The sequence below is a fragment of the Coturnix japonica genome, chromosome 1 (genome assembly GCF_001577835.2).
Source record: "Coturnix japonica isolate 7356 chromosome 1, Coturnix japonica 2.1, whole genome shotgun sequence".
In the NCBI taxonomy this organism is placed as follows: Eukaryota; Metazoa; Chordata; class Aves; order Galliformes; family Phasianidae; genus Coturnix; species Coturnix japonica.
The window spans coordinates 34,123,141-34,150,080 of NC_029516.1; the positions used below are offsets into that span (position 1 = coordinate 34,123,141).

At 39.2% G+C, this 26,940-nt stretch overlaps 1 protein-coding gene across 15 annotated transcripts in view; it reads right to left on the reverse strand.

Annotated features, from left to right (window-relative positions):
• Positions 1 to 9,746: 9,746 nt before the first annotated feature.
• Positions 9,747 to 26,940, reverse strand: part of KCNC2 (potassium voltage-gated channel subfamily C member 2) — an 89,355-nt gene continuing 72,161 nt past the window's right edge. The window contains exons 2-6 of one of the 15 annotated variants that reach the window (XM_032443592.1): positions 19,352 to 20,282; positions 18,893 to 19,027; positions 16,779 to 16,946; positions 11,946 to 12,040; positions 9,747 to 10,887 (exon numbers count right to left, since the gene is read on the reverse strand). In XM_032443592.1, coding sequence (XP_032299483.1) covers positions 11,979 to 12,040; positions 16,779 to 16,946; positions 18,893 to 19,027; positions 19,352 to 20,282 — 1,296 coding nt within the window. In that variant the 3' untranslated portion in view covers positions 9,747 to 10,887; positions 11,946 to 11,978. The other 14 variants (XM_032443594.1, XR_004306615.1, XM_032443601.1 and 11 more) reach the window with 14 other exon arrangements.

Below are 26,940 nucleotides of genomic sequence, written 5' to 3' on the forward strand. Positions count from 1 at the left end.
AATACTTAGCCATTATTTCAAACAGTGTGCAAAACTTAAGAGCGCTGCTTTGCAAATAGAGCTTCCTTTTGTCCTTGTTTCTTTTTCTCTGGGAAAAAAAAAAATAAATAGAAAAAGAAAAAAATAAAGTGCTAGTTTTGGTTCACTGTCAATTCAGAGGAGCACTTCCAAAGGAAGAATGATGTCTGAATTAAAGCTGGTGGCAAGTTGTGAAGTGCCCGTGGGCCAAGGAATTCCTCAGAGGTGTCCCATGGGATGCTGAAAACTCTTTTCCTTTGGGGCTTGATGCAGCCTGATGTGGTGGAGCCAGCTGCCAGGCAGGGCTGCATTGTCCCTGTGTTTGTTGGACAGCTGTGTGCAGTGTGATGGAAAACCCTGGCAAGTCATGACAGTCCATGTTGCCCAAAAAATGCAGTGCCTAGGTCTGAAATGTGCAGTTCATTCACTTACTGTATTCACATTCACAAGCAGAACTTACTTACAGTGTCTGAAATTCCCTATCAGGGGTATCAGACAGAGTATTCTTGTATCATATGCTAGTGCAGTGTGACTGAGAAATTAGCATTCTTCTGAGGTCCCAGTGCTGCTGGAATCCCAGTGCTTCCCAAGTCACCTATAACCAATTCACCACCAGCACCCTTACAGCTTGTGTCTGACATGCAGACATGGAGATGCTTCTTCCAACTGCACTGCTACCTCATTTGCCTCAGGGGCAGTGCTAGGCCGAAGGTACCATCTACCTTGGTTCTAGCCTCCTCCTGCAGAGTGCATTACAAACAGAGAATCTTTCAAGAGTTTATGCCTAGAATTACCTTTTGTTTTGGTCTTCAAGTTTTATTATTATTTTTTATTTTGTTCATCTTTAAAGAAGGAAAAAGATGCCCAGACACCTGGCATTTAAGGCACAACAACACAATTTAAAGATCAAGGTTGGAATATCAGGGCTCTAGCTGCAACATCTGGAGCAGATCTACTCCATCTGCCATATCCAGAAGCATTTACAAACTTAAATCCCATAGATTTCAATGAATGCTTGGGTCCCAAATGGCAGGCTGTCAACTTCATCCATTGGTCCCCACTGTATCTTTTTCCCTGACTAGTGAGCAGAGTAGCCTGGTAGTTACACCCATGTGAGCTAGTGTGGAAGAAGAGCAGGGCAGAAACTAGTCGCTCATGTTGGAAACCTCTTGCTGAGTCATGTTCTGCCTTCTCTGGGACTTCTGGAGCAGGAGAAAGGTGAAGTCAAATACTGCTAAGAGGTAGATTTCCTGAGATCCTCCCTTGAATGTTTTATACTAAGTACAGTGTTCATAAAATCCATTACCTGAGATCCACAGAGAGAAGGAAAGGCAGGTTCTGGAGAGCATGTACATTCTGTATTGAAAATGCATGCTAATAGTCACTTTTTTAGAGGCAGGGAGCCTGCATCCAGCCCACAGAGCCAATTAATGACCCTTTTATTTGACCACATAGTTTTGGGCTGGTTGCACTGACAAAATGCACATGGTGCCAGCCTTCATGGTGACCTGAACTCCCTTCAATCACCAAAAAAAAATATTCCATGTCATTACCACATTACTCACCATGCTGAGCTCCCAGAGGCAAACTCTTGCCAAGAGATTCATGGCAGAACCCAGACTTCATGTGCCACACTATTCCATCTATGGTCTAAAACAAGCAGCATAAGTGAATTGATAAAACAGTGAGATGTGGAATTATTCAAATATTTTTATGATGTAACTTTATAGCAAGAGGGCTCTGACACATTCAGAGCCCACCACACAGCTCTGTTGCATTGTGAGGAGCTTGTGAGCAAAAGAAAACATGCTAAATAATTTCTCCAGATATGAGGAGACAGAACCCCTGCTTTAGTGTCTGCTTCTCAGGCAAGCAGCACATACTGGATGACTTGCTAAACTTCTGTTAGGGATTGCACAGATGCTGTTGTACTTACCCTGCACACCACCACCTGGTCCCAAACCAGGTGTTTGATTGCAGATATGAGTTATCAACATTGTTGTTCTCTTAAATTCAAAACACAGCATCATAGCAGCAACTATGAAGAAAATTTACTCTATCCCACAGTATCGGATCCAGGCCCCCAAAAAGGGTGCTGGTTATGCAGTTGTAACTCCAAAGCTGTGTCCTGGAGGTTGTCTGCACTGTATAGTGGGCTTGGATGGTCTTTTTAGGGAGAAAGGGATTTAAATCCTAGTGCTGGCTTTGGACAGATGCTGGCACTTCTTCGCTCTACATGCTGAAATCTTTGTGGGGAGGCAGATGGATGCAGTCCTAGCCCCTTCCTTTCCCCTGGCAGCAGCCCCACTGAGGCAAAGCCAGCCCCACAAATCACAACAAGGACCAGAAGCAAACTACAGACCATTAACCTGGTGCTACCCCATATGTCTCTGCTCTGTTTACTTGCCAGTCACATACAACCCATCCCCAGAAGCACTCTCAGGCTCCTCTGAAAACTTGCAGAAAGGACATAACACAAGGGTGGGAAGCCTGTCCAGTTGCCTAAGGATAAACAGGCAGAGATTGTGCATCTCCCTGAACTTTGCTTAGTGCTTTCCAATGGACACAGGCAGCACAGAAATGATTGAATTAAAATCTGACCATTTATTGCCTAAAGATGAAAATACAGATAAGTGAAGCAGGCTCTCGACTAACTTGGGCAGTTGAAATCTAAAATTAAGAGATACTTGAAAGGTAGTGAGGAATATGAAAAAGACTTAAAGAATGACTTTCATCTAAGACTAGCATATAAAAATGTTACCTAAAGTAAATTCTTGTAGTTACTCTTGGGAGATGTTTATTCTCTGACATTTATTTAGAAAAGGCACTTCTTTTCATTGTATTTATTTTCAGGTCTGAAGGAAATTCAGTATTACAGTAAAGCCTTAAACAAAGATAGAGAAAATCATGTCAGTATTCGCCATTCTTTTTGATAAATTACGATATATTCAGCACTCCAATCAGTGTGCTCAGTACTGTTATACTGATTGGCAAATCAATAGTCCAGTGAATACGTGGTTGGAAAATCTAATTTATAAATTTGATTTCTAAGTAATCTTTTCCATCATTTTTTTGTCACAGGCCTCCACAGTGTCCCTGGTACTGGCTGTATTCCAGTTGCAAATTGTTCCTCATTCACAGTCGGGGTGCTTTTAGACAATACTTTGTTGTTCCAAAATGTGATGTTCCCTACTGTGGTAACCACAGAAAAGGAGCTGCAGAAGGCTGCAAATTCATTCCAAGCTGGGTTGGATCCAACTGCTTGATGCAAAGGTGGCAACTCCAGCAAGTTTTAGTCATCTTTATGAGGAAACTCAATCAAGCACTCCTCTACGCTTGCGGTTAGGATCCAAATTCATTTATCTTTTCCCCCACAGAGCCCTCCCAGCAGTTTTCATCCATAGCACAGCTGCACTGTAATGAGGAGGGAGGCAAAGGAGGCACCTGAATGAATCCTGAATACAGGATGGACTGAGCTGAAGCTAGGGAAGCTGCAGAAAGTAGAGAGAAGCAATGATACATGTGAAATAAAACCCAGGTGGAATAATCTACATAATAGGAATGGGAGTGGATAATCACAGAATTGTAGGGGTTGGATAAAAAGCAAGGATAAGGATAAAAAGCAAGAAACAAACTGGAACTCAAAGCTCACACAGATCAGAAGTCCATCTGAAGCTCACATAGGAAGCTGGTTTCAGTCAGGGATTTATTTCTTACATCAGGGAAAAAAGAAGAAAGCTTGGCAGTCGGAGGGGACATGTCAACCCCATGCCTCCAGAGCAGGCTCTGTGCATAGCCTTCCTCTACTAAGAGTAGGAAAGAGGAGCTCTGTCTAGGGAAGGTGGAAATTATTATGAAGCAGCCTTGATGTCTCATGGGTAAAATACAGAGAAGGGCAGGTGGTGGAGCAGTGGCACAACACCTCTGCAGTTATGGAAGCAGGTAGGAGTTGATGCACTTTCTGCAGGATCCAGGGAATCTCATCCTTGATTCAGTGCTAGAACTTAAAAGGTACTTACATAATATGAAACAGAGGAAGCAAGGACACTTTTTCAGAATTCAGAGAGAAAAGTAAGAAAGAAATTTACTAAAACAAATTTAACTCTTCCCCAACCTCCCCCTTCCAGAGCCAGGTCACCCACACAGCCAGTTTATTTTGTATCTGTGCAGGACTTTCTCCAGCAACAGTGGTAAGGTAAGTGATAAAGATGCAAATGTGACAGCAAAGGTAACAGCAGGCTTATAGCATCAACAGTGATCAATTCTGTAAAGAATTTAACACTAAAATACTTAAGAAACAGTTTTAGTCACATCCATTGAGTTGTTTTATAGCAACTGATGCAAAGACATGAGAGAACAATGTTATTATTTAGGAATGCTCTAATTTCTCAGATGCTCTTACATGACTGAAAGCCTCCTTTGGGGCATTAAAAGATATTTAATTCAGGCACATTGAATGCAGAACTTTAATTGATGTGACTTCAATTCCCTCGATACCCTCATCTCGACAAATTCTGGGGCTGCAACTCACCACGCTGAGATTTGATGTCTTCTGGTTAATTGCCCAGCATCAGCTACTAGAGTTACATCAGCCTGCTGGCCAGATAATGTGGGGTTCCACAGAACACCCTCTTAGGGCTATCTCTTTAATATTTTCCTAAACAACTTGGATACAGAACTTGAAGGGCCTTCCAGAGAAGCAAGGCCTTGCAGAGAAACCCTGACACACTGAATATTTGGGCAATCACCAACCACAAGAAATTTAACAGCAAACGTCAGATTCTGCACCTGGGATGCAGCCCTGCAGACCCCTAAGGTGCTGGCACTGCCAACCAGTTGAGGAAAGGGGTTGTCCCTCTGTGCTCTGAGCTGTGTGGCCTCACCTTGAGCACTGCGTGCAGTCTGGGTGCATCAGTATCAGAAGGTCATGAAGCTGTTGGAGTGCATTGTGCAAAGTGAGGCTACAGAGATGGTGATGTTGGTCCTGTGTGGAGCCAGGAGTTGGTCTGGATGACTCTTTGGGTCCCTTCCAACTCAGGATATTCTATGGTTCCATGATTCTACTTATTAGTTTATTTTTATTTCTTGTGTTGGGGTGAAGTCAGTAGACATTCACGGAGATCAGGTTGTCCCATCCTGAACCAGATACTTAAGATGTGTGCTGCTGCATGCAGTTGAGCTGGGTGAGGAGGTGATAATCCCAATTTCCTCTGCCCTGCACCATGACAATGTTCAGACCTCTCAAATGCAGTGCAGAGCTCCGAGCACTGGCCTGAGCCACTCTGCTGCAGCCACAGTAGGCAGTGGAGGATGGAGAAAGGGGAGCAGGACACAGGTGAAAGCTGAGACTGAATGTATTTATGGCTGCTGTACTCAAAGAAGAAACTGTGACCACTTCAATAAATCACAGGCAATATTCATCATTATCACGTCAGTTGAAATATGTTTCAACGCTAAGATATTGATTATAAATGTCCTGAAAATATCCATGACATAGACAAATTGCTTACCAAAACTAGTTTCTCTTGAGTAAGCTAAGGACAGTTTTGCCATTGATTTCAGTGAGGCTGTTTCACTATGGGAACTTGCTCAGATAATGCCTTGTGCTGAAAAAATTCTTATTTACAGATAAATCCACCAAGCTTGCAAGTAAGTTTTTCTCTGAGCTCAAACTTGATGTTGTTAGGCTTTGTATTGTTAAAGCAGGCTTACCAAGGGCAAAGTCGAGGTTATAAACAGCAGTAACTAAATACTGTTGCTGTGATCTCCATCCAAGACTGAGAATGGGAGGTTCCAGAACTGAAAAAGTCATTGATGAGATACCGTGTACATTTATTTCTGTGTAGATGCAATTACACACAGCAGATACTACAACCAATCAAGAAAACTGTGTCCATCAGTGCCCCCTTTACCCTCTTCTCCAATGCATTTCAGAAGAAATCTGGATTTCATGCTGGTAAAATATGAAAAACTAGCAGCAAACAACAAGATAGTTCTAAGGCTTTCAGAATGCCAAACACTGCACTGTACCAACAATATTTATAACTGTGTAGCAAATGTTATTTTCATAAGACCCTGGTTCTGAATTTAGTCACAAAACAAGGAAATCCCCATAAGAAACTGAAAATCCATTCTATATTTAGAATCAGCCTAATAGGATAATGTGGCTGTGGTTTATTATTCTTTCTATCGACAGAGTCTTGCAGTGTTTCACTGCAAAAGCCAAGATTCCTAAATAAGTTTAATCTTGCTGCTTTTGCAAATAAGTCGTCTTAAGATCAAGGGAAAGAATTTCCATGGTCATTATTTTATACAGGTCTAATGCTGCTCTGAGGAGCCTGATAGGAAATTGTCTGCTTTCTGTGCTTTGAAGAAAGGTTGTGTGTACCATTCTGCTAATCAAAAATGAATTACAACCAACTACTACAGCCTCAGTATTATTTCCTAAACAATTTCTCTCTTCATATTGCAATTCATGTTTACGGTCCTATAGGGGTCACAGACATTCTGTAACAAGAAAGCAAGAATGGGTATCCTAAAACAGTACTCTCTGTCTTGCCCTAGCATCTTATCCCCAAATCCTGTTTGGAGAGAAAGCAGAGGTTCACATAGTAGCACGATGTGTTAATGCTCAAAACAGGTGCGGGGGATAAAATGAACTCCTCTTCCGAGTTTCAGGATAGTCTGGCTGTGGCCTTCATTTTAAACTGATCTCCAGACTTCCACCTGCAGATAACAGAGATGTTAAATGAAATATATTGCATTTCAGTTTCACATTTTCAAAAAGCGCCCACCTCCTTTATTTTTTTTTTTTCTTTCCAAATCTGCTAGAATTCTGCCATCTGGGAATGTGAAGCTGTGAAAGCACTAATCTGAAATCTGTCAGCTGTTCATCAACATGCTCATGAGAAAAAAATGCAACAGAAAGGTAGCTTCTGGGGAGGAGGTGATGAGGCAGAGGGGAAAGCACACGTTTGTTGCCAGCAGGCAATGAGAAGCCATAGATAGATCATGGATTGAGGTGCTTCTGCACTGGGGTGCTTCTACACGGGAAGCTGTCATGCGCACCAGTGCCAGGTAGCCAATAGGCACGGATTTCCTTCCCATGGAGCCACAGCATTCCATACCTGCGGCCAGGAATTGGACATCTCCGCAATTTCAGTGTTCAGGATATCCAGTTAAAAGGGAGATAAATACTGGTGTTGGCACAGCGGTTAAGTTCGCAGCATGAGGGCATATACACCAAGATCTCAGTATTTGTTCACAAGCCATTTCTCTGCTGTAGAAATCATCTTTCTTAAAATAACTTTGCCTCCTTATTAATTAAATAAATAATAAGCATTTCAAATGGGAAAATAATGTCCTATAAAAATATTAATATTTCTGATCATTTTAACTTGATAGAAACCTTTGGTTTTTGCAATTTCTTCTCACTCAGTTACTATTCAAAGGCTCTATTATGGAATCTTTCAAGGCACTACTTGTAATACAGCATATTAATGCACTCATTTTCTCTTTCTAGTAGCAGTTTTCCATTCCAATTTCCTTAATCTGACTTCTGCATGATTTATTTTGATGATAAAATACCCTCCTCTTTCATATAGTTTAATTCATTCATGACTTTTTAATTTCATATCTTCACATTAAATACGTGGGCAAGTTCCTCATGTCAGATCGGTCCCCCTCTGGTTTTCAGGAAGCAGTCTGAACAGAGGTTTCCTTACAACTCTTTCTCCTTTGGAGGTTTTAATTTAATCCAGACATTTTGTAAGAAAATATTTAGGAATGATAACTTTTTTCACAATGAAAAAGCTGCCAACACACAGCAACTTTTAATTGTAATTAATTAACTGCAATTTTCTTAGCAATTCCAGTGCCAGTTTCTAGTACCTATCTATAAGACTTTTAATAGAGCATCTCAAATTAGACAGGCCAGCAAAGTTTTCTCAATGCTGAATAGGACTTCATAAGAACAGTAACTCTGTTCAAGGTCCATAAGGGCTCATAAACTGCTCATCTCTGCAGTATATCACAGATTTTGATCTCTGCATCAGTCCTGTTGTTGCACTACTTTATCCTTCAAAAAGATGGACATTTTTGACATTACAAGGTTACAGCTTTAAAAGGCAAACAAACAACAGCCCTTAGTAAATCGCTTTAATGGATGCATTGCTTCTGACCTTACTCCCAGTTTACATGTATCCAGTTTTGACTTCTAATCTTCAAGTTTTATTTATAAAACGCTTAAATAACATTCAGACTCTTCACACCCATAAACTCCCACAGCCGCCCCTCAGTGGTTAATGATCCATCAGATACTTGCTTTCACACAGTACTTTCTTGCTTGATCCGAGTCCTTCCTCCAAGTGCAGTTCTGCTGCAAGTCTGACGGTCCCTGGGCACCCATGTAGATCTACCCTGCACAGGCACACCATGCTGGTAGAATGAGCCTCCCTCCACATGAGATCATGGTATTGACCCACCTACTTCAAAGGATGCCCAAGAGAAGAAACGGATGCGAATGTGCTGCCCATCCTTTATCTGAGATTGGAAGTACTGCAGTATCTGAGATTGGAAGTACTGCAGTACCCTGAAGAGGGAAGTGTAGGTTCAAAGCCTTCCTCCATCTGAACAAATTAAGACTTGCTGATATACCACCCATGGAAATGCCCTTTTTGTGCCCAGAGGCATATGGAGACCAGAAGAAGGCTGGTCTTTGAGTGATGGTCATTAAGCAAACTCTTCCTCTTAGAAAAGTCAGATTTAGGTTACAGTCTGTAGACACATGAATTGTTAATGGACTCATCAACCCCTTGTCCTGCTGGTCAGTTTTAAAGGAAAACATCTAAACACCGGCTTGTTTCTATGGGGGAAAATAAGTGGCTGAATCCAAAATATTCTGGACTCAAGGTCCTGTGCTGGTAGAGAACTGTTCCAACTCTCCAGGGACAGCAGATATCAGACACACTCTGGCCATTAGTGTTTTCTACTGTCTTGGTCAAAGCAATGCACAACCTGGTCTGCATCTCATCTGGGGCTTCTCTCTGTCCCCATGTAGCACTGAAGAGAGGCAATTACAATCATCTCTCTCTGGCTGCTTGGGACAGATATCAAACTTGCTTGACTGGAGCTGGCTGCGAGCCTTGCCCTGGTTGACCACTGCACTTCTTCATGTGGGTACTGCTTATAGAGCAGAGTAGCTTTAACCTTTAACCTTTGGGCCAACTCAGCACTTTGAAGCTTTGGTGGCATATCACTAAAACACATTTTCCAAAACACAAATGCTTATTGAGCTTGCTTTCTGGAATCTTCCTTACATTCTGACAGCTCATTCAAAATACTGAAGTAACAGCTTCTCAGATCATGTGTGCGGGTGTATTAGCACCTTCATCCTTCACTGATATTCTGCTTCCGTATTCATGCATTACCCCAAATACGGTATTTGACTAGAAGCTTTAAGTAATCACTTATCACTTTTTTAGTTTCGCTTCACACTGGGATGCAATAAAACTGTTTTGAGATCAATAACAGCAAGACTGATTACAACTTCCAAAGAAGGTGCGGGGTCATTATCAGGAAGGAAGACTTTAAACTGGTTTAGAAGCCAGCTCATGCTCGTCTTTGAATTAGGCATCGCGTGGCCCAAAGAATTCTCTGAGAACTGGGATGGCCAGTGGCAGGCAAGGGACAGATACAGCTAAAGAAAGCGCATGAGCCACTTCAGATGATATGTTCCAAGTTCCTCCCCAGGTCTTTTGCCTTTTATTCTCCAATTCAGATATTACATTGCCACTGGTTTCCACCAGGATTGTGCATGCACCTTGACATGTTCACAGAAGTTCCACAATACAGAGTTTCACAACTGGGACAGGTCCCTACAATTGGGACACCAGGGTGACAAAACAGATTCTGGAGAATTTCTCACTGAATAGGGTGGAGAGAACATAATTACCACATTGTAGCACTACAAAGCTTCATAAACATAGAATAGACTAGATCCATTTACCACAAAAATTACAGAAAGTAGCTGATCAAAGAATATCTTTTTTATGTAAAATATACATTTTTAAGATATAATTTTAATACATCTTTTATATTTATTGATGTTGGGTTTGAAACATTTTTAATTAAAAAGAAAAAACAAAAAACAAAAAAACATAATACTCTTGCTGCCAGAATTTTATTTCTCATAATACTTAAAGTCTGAGGTAACAATGAAAGAAGACTGTGTGCTGTGAACAAAGTTAGTGATGTCTGTCTGCAATCACATTTATCTTATTAAAGTGAAAAGTAAACTTAGGACTTGGCATGTACACTAGAATTCATACAAATACAGCTTATGGCAAACTGAGAAAGCAAGAACTTATGCAAACCTACTCAGATCATATTTGTGAGCTTTGCAAATAATACCACTGTTATGACAGAAGTCAAGACGGATGCAGTTTACATCACTATCATTATTAAGTGTGTGTCTTTGTATGATCCACAGCACAACTTACTGCAGGAACCAGGAATAATACGCACAGGGGTGTGGGTCTTTGCATGGAGCCTTAGCAATGATGACTTTAATTCAGCTTTCCTTGATATAGATAAAAACTGATATTCCATGCACACACGTTTTATTTACAGCTGACTCATCAACAGTGACTAATCACCCCTTCCTCTGGCAGCAGTAATTATGAGCAGTCTTTAATCTTCTTTAACGAGCTCTACTTCCCATGTAAAGCCTCAGCGACCTCCTCAAGGCGTGAGCTGTTTATCAGGGCCCATTCAGCAGCAGCAGTCTCTTTCCAGTACAGTCCTTGGTATGGCTAAATTCCATTGTCCCTTTTTCAGCAGTCAAAAATCCATGATAAATTCTGTACAACACTGTAGTTAATATAACAGCAGCACCAAATATTATATTAATTCCTTTGCTAAAAGCTGTTATCAATTATCTCTCTATTGACAATATTTTACCAAAACTAAGTTAATGTACATCTCTAAATATCAGAAATGTATGCTCTGATAAATATATTATTGTACAAGAATTTTGTCATGCAGGTCATGCTGTTGGGCTAGGCTATATACAGAAGAACATGTTACATGGTTAACAATAATTTTTAGTTCTTGTCCTAACAAAAAAAAATAAATAAATAAAACATGACAGTCAGGGATTATTCAACAATCTCAAGGATCTCTTGCTATTTGGGTAGTTACAGTCTCCCCATGTAATTCTAAAATTCTGTATTTTAGGGTAATAGTCCCTCACCAGCCCAGTACATCAAATGTGCCATTTTGCATTTGTCCCGTTGCATAAACACAGATTTGTATTGAATGAAAAAGCCACCAGAGGAGATACAGTTTCAGAACTGTAAGGAATGCTGGTTGCTAGGAGGAGGACTGATGCAATAGGCAACTGGTCAGCATTGCAAAGTTGTTTCTAAGTCTCACTCTAAAATTCTTCAGAGTGCTTACTCTGAGTTAGTCTATATATAATATTAACTTGCACTTGAAAAATATATTTAAGTATCTATACACATATGAAAAAAAAAAAAAAAAAAAAGGAGAGAGAAAAGGAGAAAAATGTCCTTAGTTAGCCTTAAAAGAAGGGGGCATTTTAAGAGTATCTCTGTGCTTTATGGAGACAGATGGAGAATACATCAGACAGGTCGCAAAACAGACAGACAAACGACACACAGGACAAAGCACCTCAAAAACACTGAAGAATTTTTCAAAGCGCATGAGCCAGAGGTATTAGTCTGGTCAAAAAACCCCACTTGAGAACTATGACTCTCTTACAGTGGTACAAAATAGCCCCCATTAATCTTCTCAATTTTACTTGGTACTCAGTCTCTGAAAATGTTGAAGAACCCTGGAGTAGAGAAATGACTACAGTACCAAGCAGCACTTGCTAGCTTAACATTGCAAGTCTGGATGGCGTTTACCTTTCTTGCATGTTTTGTGCCTTCCCCAAGCCATTAAGAAAGATTTCTGGCTTCTGCTTGCGTGTAACCAGTAATGACAACCTCTTTGCAGTTATCTGTGTGCAAACAACCGAAGACATTCAGAACTCTGATACAGTAATCCAGTACCAAGTAAGTTAATCACAAAATAAAACAATTTATAAACAAGTAGATCATTAAAAACTAAAGGAAAAGGTTAAACAAAGAAAAACAATCCCACATGCAGACCATTTTATCAGTGCTTTCATTTCAGCAGGATGTTACAATGCCAGAACACACATCCAGAGCCCTCTGTGGTCTCCGCGATTGGCAACACAGCTTGTCGGGTGATGGGGACAGGATGGTCCATGCAAATGAGCAGACCCAAGTCACACTGTGTGCAACCAAGACACAATTCCAGACATCTTCAAAATGGATTAGAGTCACAAGAAATGAAGTTCAATGGAGTGACAGATAATTAGTTGGAAGCACATTATTTTAAGTAAATCTCCCTGAAAAACTGCTTATTTATTGAATATACTGTCCAATGGCATCCACTAACTGCCCTTTTATTGCCACAGGAAAGTAGGACAATATAGTAGATCAAAGAAGGAGCACTACCTTAGATAATCTTCAAAAGCCAAGATAAAATTCTTCAGCTATCCAGGTGGCACTTCTATAACTACTGACAGTTATATCATGCAGAAATTATACCATATTTCTGGAGCCTATGGTTTAAGCTACATTTATGTCCAATATTTGGTAAACAGCATTTGAATTAGTATTATGTAGCCGGTTGATGCCATCTGGTTTACAAGATAGAAGGGATGGGAGACCGAGAACGCCTTAGTGGACAAGGTGAGCTGTAGGGTGATGTTACTGGAGACAGTCGCAGAGCATTGCCTGTCAAGCCAGCTATGTTGTTTAAGCTTCGAGATTTTTCGTAGCCTTGTATGAGAAAATGCACAGACATCAGTTGAATTCAGCCAAAAAAATAGACAAAGACAAACAATACAATGTCATGTAATCCAAGGAGCTATCTTGGACTCAGGGAATTTGCCTGCAAAAGAACTCAATACTTAGACGCAGTACTGTCAAAAGATATTAATGAATAAAACAATTTATGAAATACTGCAGCTATTCTTTCTCAGGAAATTAAACACAGAACCGCATCAGAGGTCTGGCCTGTTCTTCCACTCTGTGCCGCTCAGTTGGCTTCAGCAGGGCTGTGCAGAGTGTAAGATTAAAGATCACAACAGGGTTTTTGGGTGAATTATGTGACTAAGCATAATCTCATTAAGATAGACTATAAAAGCTGTTAGAATGATACAACCTCTGTTAAAACCAATTCTTAATAAAGAAAGATTTTCTTTCAAAAATGAAATTAAACAAACAAACAAAAAGAAAAGACAAAATTGCATCAATGTCTGTAAGAAATTTCTGCAGAGTATTGAATGATACTGTGGGAAGAAGCTCCATCTGCACAAATGTTAAACTTATGGCTTTGTGTCTACTATTAAATTATAATATGATAGCAGAGTTTGACATATTTTCAAATGCTTCCTGACTGGCCAATTTAAATCACCAAATTAGTATTGCTTCTCCAGCTGACTGAGGTGAAATAAATGATATTAATCCACACAAGCAAACAGTAAAGAATTAGTCATTAAATGAGGCAGTCACATAACACTTTACAATGTGGAGAGAACACCACACTTGCAGACATTTCTGTTCTCACCACAAGCTCCAGCTACCTACATTAAGCTGCACATCGATTGTTCTCATCTTCTAGAGGTAATGCTAGAAAAGTAATGCTATGCTCTCTCTGCCTCACAGTCTTCATACTTGAGTATTTTCAACAGTGTCTGAATGAATCTACTTGTGAAGGAAAGGACCAGCAGACTGCTCTAGAGAGAGATATCAGCAAGGAGAATGAAATGAAGATCAAGCTGGATGGGATGCTGTTCCTAAAGGGCACAGATTCATGCTTCACTGCAAACAGGAGAATTTCATTGATTTCAGCTGGTACTGCCTAACTTCCTCAAAAAGTATAATGCCATTTGCCATGTGAAAATGCTTAAGTAAATTGCCTGCTGCGAAATACTGAGACTTCTTCCCAGAGAAAGCTTACAGTGTCAGTGCCAATACATCTATCTAAACATCATGGCAAGTCAACAGACTGTTTTCTAATTGAAACAGTTACTAGATAACAGACCACAAGCAATTATGTTCTTCAGGAAAAAAATTGCACTTGAGGGTCTCCCAAAACAAGATATTCATTGGGAAGCACTGTAGTTCTGTTTGTGTTTGTGCAGGTCCTGAGCTACTGAGAGGCAAAAACATATATAATAACAACAATTATATTTCTTATCTACTGAAAATTGCAAGCTGTAAACCTGTACTTAAAACACATGTACAGCCTTCATGTCTGCTAAACCATTGTGCAGTGTTATCTCCAGATTGCAAGGGCAGGTTGAACTGTGATGCTTCACAGACTGCTGATACATTTCAAATCCAGTTTCGTGCTTCTGATTTTCTGTCAGTATTTACTCAGATTTGAGAGAATCGTGTTTGAAAGGGGAACAGAAGGGATGCACACTGCTTAAGTATATATTTAACCTCCTGTGTAAAACTAATGCTTACAAAACAAATCAAAAGAATTAGGTAGCTTTTTCACACAGAAACTGGGAAGCCAGTTCTTCTGTTATTATTATTATTAATAATATTTTTCCTGCTACTTTTCTAATGAGAAAAGCAAAGAAATGACAGAGAAAGATAGCAAAGATGACAAAGAAAACAAGGACTTCTAAAAAATGAAAACCAGAAATGCATGACGATAGAGGTGTAAACCAAAGATCAGTGATGTCCAGATAATTCAGCGGGGTTTGGATCAGCACTGAATCAGTATAATCGGAGAAATGGAGATAAGGTTCCAAGGTAGAAAAGCTCAGAACAAATGTTCACTAAACAAAACCAAGAACCAATCAAGGAAGCAACCAAACAGAAAGGATATACCAAAAGAAAGGAAGGGAAAATATAAAAATAAAATGAAAAACTAGCAGATTTGGTCTGTAAGTTAAATTCAAGACTTTAAGAATTCAAGTATGCTACTTGAAAATATTTTCTGCTTATCAGCTAGCTTCCCTACACTGCATACAATAAATTTCAAAGCCAGTGGCTAAAACATTTCAACCTAGTTTAAGGTTATCATTAGAGTCAGTCAAAAAGCACATTTCTCATTGAGAATATGTCAGTTCTGAACTCAAGCCCTGTTTTTCCAGTGCAAACTAGAAAACAATGACTTTTTTCTTGAATCTAGATTTTGAAATGAAAATGTTCATGCATTCCCTATACAAAATATGCTGTTTCATTGTCATATAAATATGTCATTACTAGTTAATTGGTAATTTCTCCCATTATTTTTTATCTGCACTAATTAACAGTTACCAGCAAGTAAACAACACTCAAATGTTTATTCTATTATTTCTAAAATAAGTCAAGAACCTTGTGTTGCAAGATGCCATGGCAATCTAATCTGAATTATTCAGGTGCTTCTGACCTCCTCAAGAGACTGGAGCCTTACTCTTAAAGATACTGCAAATAATCCTAGTTGCCAAATGACAGTGCAAGACATACACTCAGTAGACAAGGGCCCTGAATCCATATACAACAAAAAATTCCATTTAATCTAAACATTATTTACAGGAATATGTAAAACGTAGGTGCATTGAGATAACCATATTCATTACAAACACCACACACATAAATTTCTGGTTACATATCTGCCTTAACGAGCTAAACCTACTGAGCTTTTGAAACAAAGAGCATTCACAGAATAACCAAGAGAACTGCTTTAGGATCTGCTGCTGGCTAGGACAGTTACATGTGCAGTAGACACAGCTAGTAAAAAAATTCAAGCAAATGAACAAACAAAAAAACCTATCCAGGAAAAACAAAGAACAGAAAAAATTGTCAACTGTTAAGATTGCTACCGTTTAATAGGAGAAAACAAACAAAGTAATTCTTTTCTAAGGAAAAGCAAGACTACCTGCTGATTTTGGGATTACCCTTCCAGCCACCAGCCAACTGTGGCCTGATTGGGTGGCCACATCATAGGTGATTCATAATGCCAAAAATTGTTTTTTTAAGGCTGCACCAGGGAAACCCAAACCTGTGGAACAGGGAGCAGTTAGGCTTGAAGAAGCTGAACAACTTGTTAGACAGTAGCGCCTTGCAAGATCAAGAGCTGTTTACTGTAGTTGAATTCTGGTTGGGGGAGGCAGTCACCATTTAGCGTAAGGTATCATATTACGAAGAGAGAACGTTTTGTGGCACTATAAAGTTCAAATTTTTCTCTGAAATAAACCTAAATAGCATCTCATTGATACACTTTGTTTTGTTCAGAAATAAAAATGTTATTTACTTCTGGTGCTTCACCTTTTTAAATATAATTTATTCAGCTGTAGTTTTTACTAAGTTATTAAGTGTGGATCAAAGTTACTAAATAATTAACTTGTCTTTCATAGTGACAAATGTTATCAAGTGATGAGTAGTGGAATGAATAAAGTCTGAATTGCAGGCTTGTCCATAAAAAGTAACAGACAAATGAAGACACAAGTGAAATGAAGGTCCAACATCAAGCACTTTTCGTGAAGACTAAAGGAAATGAGTTTTAAAAAGAAAAGCAAGAAAAGAATGACTAGGAAGAAAGAAAAAAAGATGCACTGTAGTACAGTCTTTCCTCTAAGAGTATTGTGCACAGCATTTTACTCTAAGTTTGCTTTTCACACGCACATTGCTGAGTGAACTTTATGATCTAATGAAAGAAGTTCATACCTTTCCTGATCCCTCCATCAGTAGCACACGTGTAATCCCCTGTTGTCAGTAGGAAACATGTTCCCCCTCTTCTGTTTTTGTCTCTGGTACTAGAGCGTCTGATGGGAGGGAGCCTTTCACCAGGTGAGAGTGGCTGCTCACTTCCTGCACTGTCTTCACCTGATAACACTGGTTAAAGCACCATGCCCATTTACAGACAAGAATGAATGAGGAAATGAGACATCACAAAGAGCTTATGTAGAACACCAGATATTCCCATCACTCAAAAAGTAGTTATAAGGTCAATCATTAGAAAACAACATTGCAGTTCATCAGTAATCATTACAAAATGGCAAAAAGTGTTTTGTTTTGTTTTGAATTCAAGAGTAAATTATCTTTTGACTTTCCTGTTTTTCTTTTAAGTCTCACATAAGCTTCCACTAGACTATGAAATAAGGAAGAAGCAAAATAAGGCTCAGTTAGTTGCCTGTTAAAGACTGCAAATAGTCAGTTTCAGAAATTTAAAGATGTATTTACTATTTTTATATCATTTTTATTAAATAAGAGGTCATGCTAGTCATTCTTGCTTAGAATATGTTACTTAGCATTTTGTAAAGATAACCCCTCCCCCAGAAGGGTCCGATTATCAATATTTAACACTAAAGCTTGTTTCAATATGCACACTTAGTTTTCATTTCTGTACTTGCTATCATGTTTGCACAGCTTGTCACTGTAAGTACCCAACATTAAATGTTGTCTGTGTGGTTTATTTTGTCAAACACTGAAACTCTTACCTCTCTTGATTTGGGTCTCCCAAGGGACTATTAAAAATAAATAAAAAAATCTACTGATTTAGATTCAGGCCACATTTCAAGAAATAAATCTCTGCTAGTACAGCACATAACAGGTAATGGCATGGTTTTGGCTTCTGCTTTACCTTTGCATTTAAATCTGAGCATGTGCTTTTGTGAACTTTTTGCACTTCTGGCTATATTCAGCCTAAAATTTTTGCACAAAATTCCTAATTACTTTAATAGCATTTTCTACCAGAAATAAATCAGAACACATAGTGTGAGTGCTGGCACTGCCAAATTACCATTTGGTTACCATTTTAAAATTTCTTCTTTTTTTTCCATGTCTGTTTCTTTTATCTAACTTCAAGGATTACACCACCTTGTAAATAAAGCTGCAGATACAGAAAAGTGTCTCTTTGTTCTGATCACACTGAGCTTCCTCCATTCTGGAATACCTTTGGCAGGACCTGACGGCATGAAAAAGCTGTTATCATTATTACTTTAAAGATGTCGTCTGAAAGCGTCTATCACTGCAAAACTAACAATATTCCACCCTCAATGTGAGTCCTTTCAAAGGTTTCCATCCTCCTAAATATATTTAGGATTTTCTAAAAGCTGTGTTAACTTTGTGAACATTCACTCAGAGATTGAAACTGAGTTTCTTTGAAGATAAACGCTGTTCAGCAACAAAACAACAGAACCAAGAAAGATATTGTTCAGAAACTGATTTTCCAGACTCTTTAGAACTTTACTGAGTGACACCAGTCGTGTACTATTTTGGTGGGTTTTTTTCTTGTATTAGCAATTATCAGCTTTCCAACAGGCGCCTAATGGCTGGGATGTAAGCTTTGTAATCAGATTGCATTTTGCTTAAGAAAGAATGCATTCAAGAAACAAATTTAAAAAAAAATCCCTGCTACTAAAAATAATGTTTTAATTATACTGAGAGAGAAAAATTTCTCTTTAATTTTTCAGTAATATGGAACATGGGGCAGTGGCTCAGAGGGGCAGAGGCTGTCATTTAATACATGTCTTCACAGCAATTAGCACAAAGTTTCCTCTTCCAAATTGAGAAGCAAGGTAGTAAAAATTATGAAAGCAACACTAATAGCATGGATGTTGTCAGGGGCTGCCATTTTCATTTGTCTTGAAAAACTCTACATCAGTTTTACTGTCATCATCCAATTAATAGTAAATATCGTGCAATGTCTCATCTAACACAGATGAAAGATTATTATTATTATTTTTCTAGCCAGGGAAGCAGAATGCCAAATAGAAAGAAAACTAGAGAGATAATTTCTCTTTATCTCCTTTGAGTGCTGGGCTTTTGATGTAAAGCACCTGCTCCTTTTAAATGACTGCTTCTTTGTAGGATCTTGCTTAACAGGCCACGATGTGGCACAGGCAAAGCTGACACAAGAGACAAACACTGAGGCAAAACACCATGGAGTCCAACAGAGTGGGACACAGTGGCTGCTTAAGAAGTCACAGTCATGCAGAAAAAACAAGAAACATCCATATAACACAACAAACAACAGGCAAAAGAAAAGGTTGATATCATCAGCAGGAAAGCATTCTCAACAGAGCAAGCAAAACTGTATAGACCAGCTACATAGAGGTTTGAGAATGTCACTATAACTATTTTGTCCTCTATGAGACTGACACACGCAAACACTGGAGGGGAGAAGGGTGGGAGCTACGTCTTCTCCTGGCAGAAAGACTGGCTGCTTTCTGACCCCTACCAAACATACTGGTCTATAAAGCGTTCTCAGATGACATGCATCTCCAGTGGGGTCCTACCTGATGATCTGTTGTGCTCCATCAACTGGTTGTCCTTGCCCAGGCAGATGTCCCCCTGTGTGCTATTGCAGGCCATGTTCAAGTCTGTCTTGCAGAAGGTGGGAGAGCTAGCTTGAGGAGCAGGAGGGATATGCTTCTTCCTCTTCCTCGGCAGTTTCTGCTTTGCCATGGCCAGGGAGTAGTACATCCCAAAGTTGTTAACAATCACAGGCACAGGCATGGCTATGGTGAGCACTCCTGCTAACGCACACAGGGCTCCCACCAGCATACCTGACCAAGTCCGTGGATACATGTCCCCATATCCCAGGGTGGTCATGGTGACTACAGCCCACCAGAAGCCAATAGGGATATTTTTGAACTGTGTGTGCTCGCTTGCTGACGGATCATTGGGCTGAGCTCCCACACGCTCTGCGTAGTAGATCATGGTGGCAAATATCAAAACACCAAGTGCCAAGAATATTATCAGCAGCAAAAATTCATTGGTGCTGGCTCTCAGAGTGTGGCCCAGCACCCTGAGGCCCACAAAGTGCCGCGTGAGCTTGAAGATTCGCAGGATCCTCACAAACCTTACTACCCTGAGGAAACCAAGTACATCCTTTGCAGCTTTGGAGGAGAGCCCACTCAGACCCACTTCTAGGTAAAAGGGCAGGATGGCCACAAAGTCAATGATATTCAAGAGGTTTTTAATGAATTCAAGTTTGTTGGGGGAAAAAATAACACGCACTAAAAATTCAAATGTAAACCATACTACGCAGACTCCTTCCACATAGGTTAGGGCAGGATCTGTCTCTATTTCATACTGTGGTACAGTTTCTGTTCCATTGACAACCTGCTCAGTTTTATTTATAATAGTATTGAAAGCCTCATGCGTTTCCAGGCAAAAGGTTGTGATTGAAACTAGGATGAAGAATAAGGAGGCAAAGGCGATGAACTGTAAGAAAAAGAGGAAAAAGAGATATCAAAAAAAAAAAAAACATAGCTTTTCACAATACTAATAACAGATTAGCGCTCACTATAAGTCTTTTACTGGTTCATGCCCAAGTGATTCACAACTTCAAACATACAGAACTTTGCATCCAGGACAGAGGAGGGGCAGACAGCTCTCAAACCTACCCCAGGAATCTGGGAGCAAGAAAAGTCTTTGTGATGGACACTACAATAAAATGGTGCAACTCTTCCAAAAAGAGATAAAAAAAAAATCTCAAATGCATGCTAAGTCTATCAAGGCCTCTTATCAACAGCCCACATACATGCCAGCTGCAGCAATATTTAAGGCTGTTGAAGAAGAGGGGAAAACTGATCTGACTCTACCAGTTTTGAACATACCTAGAACATTCTGAGATGTTTGTCAGCCTAGGAACACATTTAAAAGGTAAGCTTCCTTTGGATTTCAATGATCCATGACCACAGGATAGTCACAGAATTGTAGAACCATGGAACCATAAAACATCACAAGTTGGAAGGGATCCTCAAGGATCACTGAGTCGAACTCTTGGCTCCACAAAGAACCACCCAAAATCAAACCCTGTGTCAGAGGGTGTTGTCCAGATGCACCTTGAACTCCAGCATCTTGGGACCATGACCAGTACCCTGGGCAGCCTGTTCCATGCCCACCACCCTCTGGTGAAGAACCTGTCTCAAACCCCAGCTGCACCTCCCCTGACAGCTCCATGCCATTCCCTTGGTCCTGTTGCTGTCACACAGAGCAGAGCTCAGCACTGCCCCTCCACTCCTTGTGAGGAGCTGAAGCTGCCATGAGGCTCACTCTCTGCTCTATGCTGGGCACACCCATAGACCCCAGCTGCTCCTCATACATCTTACTCTACAGACGCTTTGCTGTCTTTGTAGCCCTCCTTTGGACACTCTAATAATTTTATGTCCTTCTGCTATTGTGGCACACAAACTGCTTGGGATGAGACCACACAGCTCAGAGCAAAGCAGGACAACCCCTTTCCTCACTCGACTGGCAGTGCTGGGCCTGGTGCACCCCACAGTACAGTTGGCTCTTCTGGCTGCAGAGTACACTGCTGGATCACGTTCAACTTGATATGAACCAGAATCTCCAGATCCCTTTCTGCAGGGCTGCTCTCCAGTCTCTCATCCCCAAGTCTGTACTTAGATCCAGACTTGCCTAATCCCAGTGCAGCACTTAATCTTATTAAATTTCATGAGGTTGATGACTACTCAGCCCTCTAATTTGTTATCATTTCTGAAATCAAGTTTAGAAGAATACATATTTTATCCATTTTCAGGAATACACACAACTATTTAATGGGAAACATTTGGTCAAATTCAGGAACGTTCAAACAGAGTCTCAGAATTTGGCCACGGACTTGATCATTACAGTTTATTATACCTATACAGGAAGTCTGAAAAATCCAGAATGCAAAATGCAATGTGTTAGACATCTTTCCAGCCCTACTACTGACATACATTTATTATCTTGCTTCTCAGCAGGCAGAGGAAGAAGGAGAGAAACCTATTAACTTATCTAAGCTATTATGACTAATAACCTAGTTAAGTACTTGTGGATCACCCAGCAGTAAAATGATCCATGTAATACAGACAAGCAAGCAGATCTGAAGAGCTGGCTGATGCTTCTGTCAACACATAGGATTCTCATACTAAGATCTCAAGCAGCAGCCCTGAACTGGGTCTTGTCCCATTCTCTCAAAAGGCACTTAGAAGTATTTAACAGGGAGTGCAGCACACACAACACTTCCAGACAAAGGCAGAGTCTCTCCCACTGTCACGGCAGTGCCTTATCAGGGCTCGACATACCTCTTACTATCAAAATTGCAAATCCAGGATAAGTTGAACAAATAAGGAAATAGACATTCAGATCTGGTACTGGCACATAAACATAAAGTGCAGTTAAATAACGTGGATTGTTAAGGACTTAAAAAATGCATTGCTGATGTTCAACTCAGTCATCACAGTCATTGAAGCAAACAGAACTTCCAGCACAGGATCTCACAGAAAAACAGCTGGAAGGTGAGATAAACTTAGTTACGCCCAATAAAATGCACTGAATGAAAAATGTGTTGTTGCTCTACTGCTACAAAGGCTATCTTTTAGACTTCACCACCATGTTAGTGCTCCAACAGTAGGTATGTTACTTGAATAAGCAGTGTGTTTAAATGCTTCTTCCCCGAGTCACTATTTATAACACATTGCAAACGTGTGTTATTCTGGATTTTCCAGTTAACCAATATTTTATATCCTAAAGGGATTCCTTGGGGCTGGCCTAATATTGAGCGGCTCCATTTTCCTAACACAGAATGTTAGTTAGACAACAGAATGCTGTCTCTGCAACTGGTAGACAGAACTGCTTTGATTTTAAGAAACAAGTTTAAAATTGCAAGGCAGGCTTGGTTAAATGTATTACATTCGGAGTGACAAGATGTATCTATCCAAAATCACACACTTAATATACCTATAGCAGAGATTTGCAGCTTGGTCATGACGTACCTTCCCCAATCAATGAAACAAAGTTATTATACCAAACTGCTCAATTACAAACACTCTAAATCTGTTCTCTCTCAAAAAGGACTGACTCACTCAGGGACTGAAATGAACACTTATCATCCAGTCTGAGCTTCTAGGCACAAGCTAGGCAAGCAATCTTATACTGTCTGGCCACTTTTTACCAAGGAGGTTTTTCTGCTTCAACGACAACATTTCTCCACATTCATAGCTCATTTCTTCATTTTATACCAAGGCACCAGCACACTAGCACACACACCAACACAACGTCCCACACACACATACAGTTTCTGTGAAACAGCCAGAGTCAGCAAATACAATCAGATTTATATAGCCCAAATGAATTAACCTCAGCAGATCTTTGCAAAGCCTCTCCTTAACAGGGACAGAAAATTTATCAGACTCGAAGCCAGTGGTGAGTTAAGAATGACCCCTGGGATGCTACTTCAGCATCTTTCTGCACAGCAGCAGGATACAAAGCAAACAAACGTGTGAAATGAGTGGGGAGTTTCAGTAGGTAAAATACTGCGTAACCACTTTCAGTGGCAACACTTTGGCAACTGCAGGCAGCTAAGAATGTTTTGGGTTTTCTTTTTGTTTGTTTTTGTTTGTTTGTTTGTTTGTTTGTTTGTCTGGAAAGAATAGAAAATTGCATTCAGGCCAGCCAAATTCAAATTTATCAAGAACTCGGTTATAATAGGAATTTAATGTGTATTCAGCAAGACCCTGCATCTAGAAGCGGGTAAATAATTAACATCTATCTTGGGGCTGTATTTCAGAAAAAAAATTCACCGTGGTTCAGATTCTTTCTAAAAATATACTGCCAAACAGCAAGGAATTAACTACAGGTAGAACTACCTGACAAGCTCTTTGTTTCTGTTTTGCTCAACACTGACACTGTGAAAGGCCACAGTACTCAGGGCACTTGGCAAAGCAGATAGGAATTTTTAACTGTAAAATTCTGTACAATGATGCTTTGTTAGCCCTGAAGGAAAAAGACTTTCAACAATTTCCAAAATCAATTGAGTAATCCATTCTCTAAACCTAGAGGAAATCATAAGTTATTGTGAAGAAAGACAAGAAAACACTATTACATGTGTTAATGTAAGATTCTTTGAATAAGGTGTATACATATGGCCATGCACATAAGAGCATATACACCTCATTTTGAGCAAGCACACTCATTCTTTTGCTGCGCTTTATATCTCTTGCTGTGTTTTACATTGCATACTTGGACATTTTGGTCAGATCTTGCAGAGCACCTAAAGCAATGAAACCCCATTCATTAGAAGATGCTTTTAAGCTATTACAGTGTATTATATCTGATATTATAGTCAGAGGCTTCAGAGAAAATGACAGTGATGTTCAATGTGAAAAGGAAAATTTCCTCAGTGAAAGAAGAAATGTTGGATATTTACTTTAATAAAGATATTTTCATAATATATTATTAAATAACACTAAGAAATACACTGAAAGGAGTTTTCCTAGATGAGATAATAGTGGTACAGACATTCCAGAGCCACTAAAACTAGCCCTTTTTAAAATTAATTGAATTAATAATTGTTCAATGCATTCAGGCCAAAAAAAAGAGCTGTTAAAAGCAAAATTAAAATGTTCTGTATGTAATACAAAGCATGCAGAAAGAACATTCTTCATTTAGTAGTTAAATGTCTCAGTAGGTTTCTGATTCCCCCGATCACATTTTGAAGACAGTGTGCACCCAATTTTGTTCATGTGCATCAGCATCACATTTCAGACAACACTGGTACAGATTCTAGCTCCCAGCTTCCTTAGTCAGTAGGATCACCAGCTAAGTTCTGCTACTGAGTCCTACTAATGTTCACCGAAACTGGATTAACCATCTACAACTTGGTTTTTGATGAAAATTTTAAATCCAGAATGAGTGGCAGATGCTTATGAACAATGTGTTGGAGGTAACCATGATTTCTGTTCTGAAATGAGCATCTCAAGGCTAAACATCTAGTTCACTGGCCCAATTTTCCTTTCCAGCACAGACCTAGAGATGGAACTGCTGCATGCTTCAGTGTTACCCAATGACAGAACCAGCATCTGGCATCAGTCATGCTGAAGTCTATCAGTGACATCTGCTTCTATTAGACATTCTAACGTTTATTGGCTATTCTAAGGCTTGTCAATCCCTAAATAAACCAGAAACAAAGCTGGAAATTGGTCCTTATACTCAGGCATGTTTTTTATATTCATTAAAACAGACTCACTTTTACAACTCCATATTCAAGATATGCTTTGTTCATTCTCTCCCACCCCTAAAACAGGCTATTTCTACATAATGTAATTATTGCACAAGGAGTAGGTCACAGCCAGTGATGAGGCCAATATGCAGATTGATAGTTGCAGTTGCCTTACTTTTTGTTTCATAATTAAATTTTGAATAAAATCTCTCATAACCCATCAGTATTTTGCAAGTGTCTATCTTCTGTCTAGATCCAACTTGTTCTGGGCTGGAACTTAACAACTCCTCCATCATCTCCCATCAGCCTGCAATGAGTATATTCTCATTTAAGTGTTCAATAGCAACTTTTAAGCTTTGGTTAGTATGAGTTGCATTCCAGGATTTAAAAAGCTTGTCCTTCACACACTTGGCTACAGAAAAAGAAAACTACTGAATATTTAATAAGCCCTTGGAAATACAACATTTAATATTCTCTAGTGCAGGTAGAGAGATGCCTTAAAAAGAAAAAAAATGCATTAAACATCTTCATATTAAATATACTATGAAACTTGATACCTGCATGTTGCTAAAGTTTAAAATAACAGTAGCAATAATAATAATTAATAATAATGAGTCCCTATTCCAATTAAACTAAAAATACAACCACATGGCATAGCAATATGACAAGCAATCACAAGAGTTTGCATTTTATGTCTTGAAGAAACCAGTTTTGAATACGTGCCCTCTACTGAAATCAAAGTAATTCTTTCTCTACAGAAGATAAAGAGTTCATTAAACAAATCTTAAGTTTTTCTGAACATAAAAACTATGAGGGATCTTCCACAGACAGTTCTTCACTTTCCTACCAGCACTTTCATGCTAAACAAAACCCTGAAAGCAGAACAATGTTTCTGTCAGGTAAGAAAACACCTACAAGGGAAGTAGGTTTTTTTTCTTAAAATCATATTCATTTTGGAAAATAATATATCCTTCCATACTTGGGAGATACAATCATTATTTCCAGTGACGACAACTGATTAAGTCACCACACTTTATATTTCAGAAAATAATAAAGATTATTTGAAAAAATAATTCATTAGGTTTATTCCTCCTTCTGATCCTCAGGCCATAGAATTAATCTATTCATTAAATGTATCCAATTTCACTAACTGCAATGATTTATTCAGATATATTAACTACAAAACTGTATTTTACAATTTTTCTTCATCTGTACTTTTAAGATTAATTGACCAATGCTACGTCTTAATTAAAAATAACCCTAGAGTGAGGCAGTTATAAGTAGTTATATCAAAATTTAGCAATCCCATCAGAAAAAATGGAACATTCTCCATCAGCCTCTTTTCCAGGAACGCAAATCTGTAGCTCCTTTCTGAATCCTTCTAGTGCTGTATGAGGGGGTCCCAGTCAAACAGGGAACAAATTCAGTATCACAGATGCCAATCAGTCACAGCTAATATGCAGCACTGACTTTTTAATCATATTTTATAGAAGTTTAGTCATATAAAACCAGTCTTGAAGAAAAAAAAGAAAAAAAAAACATAAAAATTCCAGTAAATTTGGGTAATTTGGATGTTCAAGGAAACTATGACTCAGCTGTGGATATTATACAAGTAGAAAAAGAAACTATTCATAAGGTACATGATATGCTTCACTCCAATGAGCAGTAATTAAGATTGGAATGAAATCACAGTATTAGATATAACTTCCAGCTTTAAAGAGAGTTGTCTCTAGATTTAGATTGGACAGATTGTTCTCATTTCTGTTCTTAACACAAATAATTTTTATCCTCTGTTTAAATTCATCTGGGCATCAGGAGACCACTAAAATCATAATGTGATTTCAGAATGAGCTCTCGTGACGATCTTACCTCCTTGTATAGTTTAATGTTCTG